General features: G+C 37.7%; 4 protein-coding genes and 1 non-coding gene across 5 annotated transcripts; 3 read left to right on the forward strand and 2 right to left on the reverse strand. All coding sequences in view use genetic code 12, as the record gives it.

Moving 5' to 3' along the window:
• Nucleotides 1–469: 469 nt before the first annotated feature.
• Nucleotides 470–553, forward strand: CORT_0_Lys(CTT)_23. Its single transcript has one exon. It is a non-coding gene (tRNA).
• A 189-nt stretch (nucleotides 554–742) lies between these two features.
• CORT_0B04770 (hypothetical protein) lies at nucleotides 743–1744 on the reverse strand (the record flags this gene model as incomplete). The annotated part of the gene is made up of 1 exon (XM_003867574.1): nucleotides 743–1744. The coding sequence occupies one exon, from the start codon at nucleotides 1742–1744 to the stop codon at nucleotides 743–745; it is 1002 nt and encodes a 333-aa protein (XP_003867622.1).
• Nucleotides 1745–2754: 1010 nt separating this feature from the next.
• CORT_0B04780 (Pds5 protein) lies at nucleotides 2755–6612 on the forward strand (the record flags this gene model as incomplete). Its single annotated transcript, XM_003867575.1, has 1 exon — nucleotides 2755–6612. The coding sequence occupies one exon, from the start codon at nucleotides 2755–2757 to the stop codon at nucleotides 6610–6612; it is 3858 nt and encodes a 1285-aa protein (XP_003867623.1).
• Nucleotides 6613–6644: 32 nt separating this feature from the next.
• Nucleotides 6645–8186, reverse strand: CORT_0B04790 (Gle1 nucleoporin; the record flags this gene model as incomplete). The annotated part of the gene is made up of 1 exon (XM_003867576.1): nucleotides 6645–8186. One exon carries the CDS (start codon nucleotides 8184–8186, stop codon nucleotides 6645–6647), a length of 1542 nt encoding a protein of 513 aa, XP_003867624.1.
• Nucleotides 8187–8362: 176 nt separating this feature from the next.
• CORT_0B04800 (Mrpl7 protein) lies at nucleotides 8363–9226 on the forward strand (the record flags this gene model as incomplete). The annotated part of the gene is made up of 1 exon (XM_003867577.1): nucleotides 8363–9226. The coding sequence occupies one exon, from the start codon at nucleotides 8363–8365 to the stop codon at nucleotides 9224–9226; it is 864 nt and encodes a 287-aa protein (XP_003867625.1).
• Nucleotides 9227–9374: the final 148 nt, after the last annotated feature.

The raw sequence follows: 9374 nt of genomic DNA on the forward strand, positions 1-9374 counted from the left end.
CATTAGACTCATAGCTATCCTTAGTTTAGTTAAATCATCGTGTATCCTTAGGCAGAAGCTACTTATTTGTCACCCAGAAAACAGTATAAGTTTCTTTTGCTTATTGTGATGCTACATATCTCATAAGATGTAGGCGGGCTAATTAAAATTTTCCCAACAAGTCATATATAGCAAAATGGAAGTCATCACTATAAAGTATTTTACTTTATTGCTGTAATTTTGGTGTTCCAGAGGCCAGTAATCTACGGTAATAAATTACTACGAAAACTGAATTTATCTCACTAACAAAGCATCAAAAGTTCCAGAAAACATTGCAGCAGTGCCCTGATAAATGATATGAGCACCTCCTTTAAAAAAAAAAAAAGGGCCACAAACCTCTAAATTAATTGAAAAATTGCCATTTTCATGCAAATTTATTTAACGTCCTAACCTATTATAAATATCTCAAAATATTTTTTTTCAACAAAAAGCCTGGCTAGCTCAATCGGCTAGAGCATTCGACTCTTAATTTCAAGATATCGAAAGGTTGCGGGTTCGAGTCCCGCGTTGGGCTTTGTTTTTATATTTTTTACTGTTGATTTGTTTTGCAAGTTTTTGCTACAATTATCGCAACAATTTTCGATAAAAATAAACTACAATCTAGTCTTATACATACTCAGTTACTATCTTGTATGAGACTTAATAATGTGTGTAAACGTAAGTCATCTTCTATACAAAAAGAGCATCGAATATAAGTTCACTCCTACACGTATGGGTCTGTTTCTTTATCAAGCCAATCCCAAAGCTTATCACCAACTTCATCATTTAGTAAGTCTTTTCTTCCTTTTCCGGGAGTACCAAAAGAAATTGAATGGTCACCGTCCTTCACATCTGGTGAGAGAGCAGCATACAATTCGGTATAAGCACCCATCCTTTGGGGGTACAAAACGTACTTGTAAACATACTTCTCCATTGCCGAAGCGTGTCTTTGTAAATCTGTGTTCAAGTATCCGGGACAGATGGAACTACTGATGACATTCGGGTAACCGTGTTTTCTTGACCAAGTACGAGCTTGAATCAAGTTGGCAGCTTTGCTCTGTCCATAAAGTTGCATCTTAACATTGCTAGTGAATCTGGGCACTTTTTTAAACCCAATGTCATCCCAATGAATACCACCTCTTGGTGCATACATATGAGCTGTAGACGACAACCACACAATTCTTGACAATCCTGGTGGATTCGTTTCTGATGTTTTGATGCATATAGGATCTAATAAACGTTGCAACAAGTGGTGGCCCAAAGCATTGGTTCCAATTTGTAACTCATAACCTTGCTTAGTCTTGGAACCTTGTGGCGGCATCATCACACCTGCATTGTTGATGATGATATCCAATCTATTCTCCTTTTTCAAAAACTCCTCCACTGCGGGTTTAATTGTGGTGAGATCGCTCAAATCCACCTGTATGAATCCAATCTCTCTGTTATGAACCCCGTACTCTTTTTGAACTTCTAATTTAAGATCATTGATAGCGTTAAGAGTTTTTTCCTTACTTCTTGAAAAGATGTAGATTCTTGCTTTTGTTGAACCGGCCAACGACTTGACGGTTTCATAACCAAGACCAGTGTTTCCACCAGTGACAATAACAACTTTTCCTTCCAATGACGGATATTGATCTTCTTTGAATGTTGGCTTAGTTGCCCACATTCCGTGGGCCAATTGCTTCAAATCGGAAAGACTATTTCTAGGAATATCTGGATATGACATGGCTTATTGTATAGTAACAGGTTTAGAAAGTAATTAAAGTGCTTATTGGTTAAATCGTCGAATACGTTAGATCTTTTGGCCTCCTTTTTATATTGAATTCGGATTTTGTACGATATTTAATTTTGACGTTTATTATTTTTTACATCCGCTTCCCGCAGTAGTGGGGCAATATGTCACATGAAACCAGCCGTTAACACCGCACTTGATGACAAAGCCGTGGGATGACGATACGCCAGTTATGCATCAGGAAGTCCACTATAAGAATGCTCTCAAGAGGGGAAAGGTCACATCTGAGAAATAATTTTGAAGAGAATGTTATACCACGACATTTGTGGCTTTCGATTATGACGACTCGTAAACGTCTGAGACAGGGTGTGTGTTCACATTCATTGCCTTAGTTTACTATCTGATATCTTGCTGTAGCCAATTTTATTGACGCGAAGATACAATTGAATACTTCTTGAGTAAATTTTGTAGCTTCAAACAGAAAACAAATTGCCCATTCGTCTTGAAAAAGTTCCATTCAGCAAACATTTTCTAACATGCACAGATTACTTAGCTTTATCTAAATCAATCCCTCAATCTAGTTGTTAGTCGGTTGTTCTTACTGCTGAAGTAATCGATACAGCAAATGGTTTGTTCTTGGTAATTTCTTCTTGTTTGACAAGTACAAAACATCTTCTTTTCTTTCTACATTGCTTGATATCAACCCTATTTTAAAACATATGGGGTGACTATAATCGCATATACAAAATGAAGTTGCTTACAGCCAGTTAAACATTTGCTAGTCATCCTCCTTTGGCCTTGTGGCTGATGAAGTTGTGCGTGGTTGTTGCTGAAGCACCTGCTTACATAATACTTTATGTAATAAACACGTCTAATGCAAAAACACCCAAATAGAATTTTATTTCTACTGTAAACAAACAACCACCATTCCAAGTGCAACACACGCTGCCCTATTCCACAATACCAAGAGATAGATCATCTCTTTACCACAACACATAACAACAATGATGCAGCCACGCAGATCATTAACAACATCATCTACTATGGATGTGAGTAGTAGTAGTTGTAGCTTACAATTTGACAAGCGAATCATTAGCACCATCAAACTGAATATAAGCAACAAAGAATTAATCACTAGACTAATGGAATTGCACGAGGAGCTATCCAATTTGGATGATGAAGATGTCGATTTATCCTCACTCAAACTGGTGAGCAAAGATCTTGTTGACAAGAGATTGCTAAATCATCCAAGTATTGGGGTGCAAGCATTTGCTTGCTGTTGTCTATCAGATATACTTAGACTTTATGCACCCAATGCCCCTTATCTGGATGAACAATTGTCAGTTATTTTTGAGTCATTTTTCAAGCAGTTTTCAAGAATTGCAACAACTGGGAAAATGGAAAGACCTCAATACTATTTACAATACGTGTATTTGTTGAAGAGATTAGCTGAAACAAAATCCATAATCTTGATTCTTGATCTCCATGAGTCTCAAAAATTGATGAAGTCTTTATTTGACGCTTTTTACAGCATTGGTACTAAGCAAAACTTCCCTCGAGAATTGGAAACCTTGGTGACTGATATTTTGTCAGAAGTGATCTCTGAATCTGAAGCCATACCACTTGATATCATCAAAATGATTTTAAACAAATTCGAGATACATGGACCGAATAATCAGTTGCTTGCGGGAAACATCACTACCCCTGAGTTCAACTTTTCCTTGGCTGTTTGTGAAAACAATGTCGATAGAATGTCAAGGTTGGTGGCACAATATTTTTCCGAGATCCTATACACCAACTCAAATAAATTGGAAATAGATCATGAACAAGAATTAGAATTTCAAAAGAGAAGTGAAAACGAGTTTTTGAAGGCTTTGGATGCTTTGAAAAAGATCCACCATTTGTCAGTGCAGCTTTGGACATTCGTCCCTTCTATTATGTCCTCTGTTATTTGCCTAGTTGACGATGAATTGAATGCAAGTGACGAAAGGGTTCGCGCTTTGGCTACAACAACTATAGGAAAAATGTTGGGGTCAGAAACTTATAGCTCGACAGTTCCATTACATAAAGTCAACTTCTTTGTCATACACCGATCAATTTGGCAAAACTGGCTAAAAAAAACCAATGACGTATCTCATTATGTTCGTACCTTATGGGTGAATCTCATTCCAGGCATTTTCGTTAATAATCAGTATCTCACTAATGACATAAGTCGTATTCTCTCAGACGAATTCAAAAAGTGTATGGTGGATACTGATCACAGAGTTAGAGAAGCAGCATGTGTTGCCCTTAGCAAGATACCGTATGATATATTCATCACCAAGGTTGCTAATAAAGAAATATTGCAAATCTTATCACAATTGATCAGAGAAAAGCACAAGAACATTAGGTCCACTTCGATTCAGGTGTTGAGTTCAATATACTACAATCATACACAACACGTCGTGGATCACGACGAAGTCCAATCGGATCAAGATCTCAAGAATTTGATTAATGATATCCCCAATCAAATACTATCCTTGATCTACATTAATGATAAAAGCATCACTGCTCTAGTGGATGAGTCGTTTTTTGAAAAGCTAGTTCCAGTTTCCGAGCCAAATACAGTGAAGCGAGTTCAAAAATTGGTTAGTTTTTACTCTGTTTTGAATGGAAAAAGCAAAGAGGCATTTACTGCTATTTTGAGAAGACAAAGCCAGATTGCAAACGTAATTGAGAACTTTTTGACAATCGCTGATGAATGCAACAAAGCAAACTCTTTAGACAAAGAGAATAATCCACCATCATCTGAACTTCTCAAGTCAAACTTGACCAAATTAGAAAAGATTTTGAACTGGCTTTGTATTTCATTTCCTGATGATTACAACACATATTCCTGTTTAGAAAGGCTTTTCAAACTCAATAGAGCTCGATTTTATCATTTGATCAGAACATGTATCTCATCAGAATCTGATCTAAACACCATCAACAGGGCATTCAAGGAGTTGTTGAGTAAACTTGCTGACCCAAAGAATATTAGATGTGATGATGGTGCAAACGTCACTCCTGCTGAAATGGTTTACAACACAAAGTTGTTGATATTAAGAGGTTCGCCTTCATTATTCAATAGATCCAACGTTGAAGAACTTATTTCGTATTCGAAACTGTCGCAACGGGAATTCAAAGCACAAGCCAACGAGTTGCTTGAACAGATGTCAACCATTACACCCGAAGTATTTAAGCACCATGTCAGAGCTTTAGTCGAATTGTGCATGGACCAAAATGAAACAAGCAAAGCTGGTCCCCTCAAGACTATATACCACTTTGTTAAGAAATTCCCTGAATCATTCCCAGGAGAAATTTTATTTACTGAGCTGTTGGTAAGATTGGCAGTCGATGGGTCACCCGAAGAAGCAAAGTATTCCACCAAAGTGCTTAGTCTTAGTGATCGAAAGGAAGTTTGCTTCAATGACATCATCGACAAGGTTTACCCGTTAAATTTTACTGATGCTCACTTTGGTGCTCATTTAAGCAGCATAGCAGAGCTTTTCTTGGTTGACAAATTCTCTATTAGTGATAAAGAGTCGACAATTACAGAATTCTTGATAAAGAGTGTGTTGCTTGAAAACACAGTCACAGATGATCATCAAACATATAAGCTTTTGGCTATCCGGTATTTCATTAACTCATTGAAAAGCTACATAGATGACCCTGAGACAGCCAAGGAGAAATCTGCCCCTGTTATAAAATTGTTACTATCAATAATTGGAAATGAGGGAGAAATTGTCAACAAAACTAACGAAACCTGGCCTACACCAGAGCCCTACAAAGCAAAATTGAGGTTAACTGCAGGAAAGTATTTACTAAAGATGGCAAAAATCCCAATTTACAACGAAGTCATTTCCTCCTCGACTATGAGAAAGTTGTGCTTCCTTTTGAATGATAAGGAGCTTTCGGTAAGGTCACAATTTTCGAAAAAGTTGAGGCAATATCTTGCTACAGAATCTATATCAGAAAAATATCTTTCTTTGGTCTTTTTTATCGCCGTTGAACAAGATCCTGCATTGAAGAATGAAAACACATTATGGGTGAAATCCATGTTCAAGAGATCAGAAGTGACCAAAAATTTGAAATTTGAGAAGTCCTTGGTTAGGTTGATTCACAATATCGTCCACCATGAACGATTTCTTTCAATCTTAAATAGCGACGAGGAAGGTTCAGCAAGTGGCGAAGACCTGAGAACCCTAGAGGCATATTCATTTGCAACTCGTTTCCTCACCTACTACGTGCAATTGATAGCTAAAGCTGAAAACATTTCCCTACTTTATTACTTGGCCAGTAGAGTCAAACAGCATCGAGATGCCACAATTCCAAGCGAAGAATACGAAAAGTTGAATAAACCACAGAAAGTGTTCAATTTATATCGAATTGCTGAGTTGGCCCAGTTGGTGTTAAAAACATATAGTGATTTCAAAATCTGGCCCATTCAAACCTGGACCGAAAAGTTCAAACTACCACAGGGTATTTACGCGCCAATGGCCAGTCCTTCAGAGGCTCAATCTGTTGTATCACAAGTCTTCATACATGATGGCTTACAGGGCAAGTTGGTGAATTTAATCAAGAAGGAGACTTCCGATTCCAAACGAAAACAAACTGACAATGGGGTTGCCGTCAACACGTCCAAACGCCCAAAGCCAGCATCAACTGCTGTCAAACGTATCAGGAATAAAAAGAGTACTCGAAGAATTGAAAAACCGAGTCTTAATGTTGCTGAACCCACAAGAAGGAGCAATAGAGTCAAAAGTAAAGTCGACTATAAAGACCAAATTGCCTCAGAAGATGAACTGGATTCATATATGGAATCGGAAAGTGACTTCGAGTGATATTTAAGTAGATATAAATTTTCTATATAATTCTAACTTTCCATTTGTTTTAATCCTTGAATTGTACCTCTTGTTTGCCATTCTTCGCCCAAAAGCCTCAACCTTGCAGCTGCAGGGAATCTCTTACTAGCAACGATATCAACAAAAGCACCAACCATAGCAAACATCAACTTCCTGCTTTGATTACCATATTCATTTGCAAAATCACCACCGGTAGCTTCCCACCAATTTGCCAACAACTCAAAATGAGTGTTTCTAATTAGATTTATATCAGTATTCAAGATCCTTGCCACAAATTTCCAAGATGACGTGTGTGAATATATACCAATTTGGGCATTTGATTGATGCGTCATGACGGACCATACTGTACATATTCCACCCACACGTTCATCATACTTTACATCATCTTCCCATTTGTTATCTTGATTACGTTTCCACCCCATTCTTTTCCTACCTTCTTCTGAATCGATACTGCATGTATAGCCAAGTATATAGGGGCATTTCTTAATAAACCTTGCCGTTAGAAAGTATTCAAAGTCAGGAAACTTTTCAAGCAAGAAATAAGCCAACGCCGCTAAAGGTCTAGCGGCAAATGGCCTCACAATAACTTCAGTCTCAGCTTGGTCAATAATTGCTTTGGCAATAAAATTGAGAATCCATTTGTAAACAAGCTCATTAGACTGGGTGGGGACAACAAGATTGTACACTTCCATGCTCACGGTTCTGGTATGCGACATCGAATTTGATAGTTGGCCGAATTTGGGGTTAATTTTACGTTTGTATTGATTCACTTGTTTTTTCAATTCTCTATTAGCATCCAAAGGAGCAACAATTTGGGTTTTGATATCTTGTATATCTTGTTTATATTTGAGGAACAGTTTTTCAATTGATTTGAAGTTTGTTGTTGCTTGCTCTTGCTCCTTCTCAAGTTGTTCAGCACGTTGCTTTTCCAATTCGGCTTCCTTTTGAGCCTTTTCTTCTTGTTCGGCTTTCAAACGTGCTGTTTCTTCACATTTACGTTGTTCCTCCTTTTTTCTCTTCTCTTCTGCTTCTTTTTGTTTCCGTTCAGCTTCTATCCGCTCCTGTTCAGCTTTTCGACGTGCTTCTTCTTTTCGTCGACGTTCCTCTTCTTCTCTTTGTAAGCGCTCTTTCTCTAGACGCTTCCTTCTTGCTTCTTCTTCCAATCTTCGCTTCTCTGCTTCTTCTGCCAACCTTATTCTTGTCTTCTCATCCTGTATTACTTTTTCTACCAGCTGGGTTTGTAGTTGTATTCGGTTGTTGAATTGGTCGCTCAACATTCGAATGCTCGAATCGTATTGATCTTGTACACGTTGTATTGAGGCTGTACTATCGGTTTGTTGTTTTGCAATTTCATGAGCTTTCCGTTTCATCCATTCATTGGTTTGTGCAGATATGAGTTTGTACATCACATTCACGTCATCTCGACTAGGAGGTTTAGCGACTCTTGGTCCAATTGGTTCAATTGTTGCATCGCTCACTGGATATTTGACTAAAACTTGTGTTGACGCAGAACCACCTGGGTACTCCAATTCATCGGGCAAAGCAAACCTCATTTGATTGTAATTCGGTTCAATATAGTGTTGGTAGTACTAATGTTGATGTAAATTGATATCTCAAAGTCTTTTGGGTGAAGCCAAAAAAAATCTACATACACAAAAACCAACTTAGGAATAGAATTTTTGAAAATTTTTACTTCAACCAGTAGAGTCTACCCACAACCAACCCGTCAATGAACAGGACATTTGTACGTCAGCTCTCTCTGTCGAGCATACTATTTAGGCCAGGATATTCCACAGTAAATCCAGTACATCATTTGGTCAATGTCGAGAAATCTAAATTGAAACCAGGCTTGCAAAACTTGTTGTTGCCAGCCGACGATATCAGATCAGTAAAGTTCAAACCTACGGAAATATGTCAGGATAGGGTTGCCGATTATTATAACAACACAATTCAATCTGATTTACTTTTACATTTTTATGATCACGATGCTGAAGTTATCGAGGGAAACAAGAGAAGATCGTGGGGAACTGATTCACCATATAAAGTTTATCGTTCATCAAGAAACCCACGTGGTGGTACAAGATCAACCAAGAACAAGTACCCAATAACCAGCAAAAATGTGCCTGAAATCAAAAGCGTGGTTGTGCATTCATATAACAAATATGCTTTGGAGCATCCATGGCTAAACATCTCCACCAGACTTCAATTATCTGTAATCACCAACGTCAAAGCCAAACAAATATTCAACAAATCAAACATTTTGCCATGGAAAGTGAGAGTAGGTAGACCATGTGGTGGAAAAGTTGAGCTTTATGATAGAGATATGAATCAATTTATCAGCACATTGACTGAATTGGTATTACCAAGAATCAGAGCTTTCAAAGGTATAAGGTTTAGTTCTGGTGACAAAAATGGGAATATCAGTTTTGGCCTTACTTCAGAAGATGTTCAATTGTTTCCGGAGTTGGAAAATTTTCAAGAATTGTTTCCAAATTTAAATGGTATTCATATTACTTTCAAAACAACTGCACAAGATGACTCGCAAGCAAAGACGCTATTAAGTGCCTATGGGTTTCCATTTTCTAAGGAGTAAGGAAGGTCATGTGTGTATATACCCTTGTAAATATATAATAGACTGAAAGAGTTGAATCTGCAAGACAAAAAGAGAAATCGCACTTCTATGTAAAGCTTTCTTCACTCGCTCATACTACAACAATGGCCAACAATCAATCCCAAAGTAA

The sequence above is a fragment of the Candida orthopsilosis genome, assembly GCF_000315875.1.
Source record: "Candida orthopsilosis Co 90-125, chromosome 2 draft sequence".
Classification (NCBI taxonomy): domain Eukaryota; kingdom Fungi; phylum Ascomycota; class Pichiomycetes; order Serinales; family Debaryomycetaceae; genus Lodderomyces; species Lodderomyces orthopsilosis.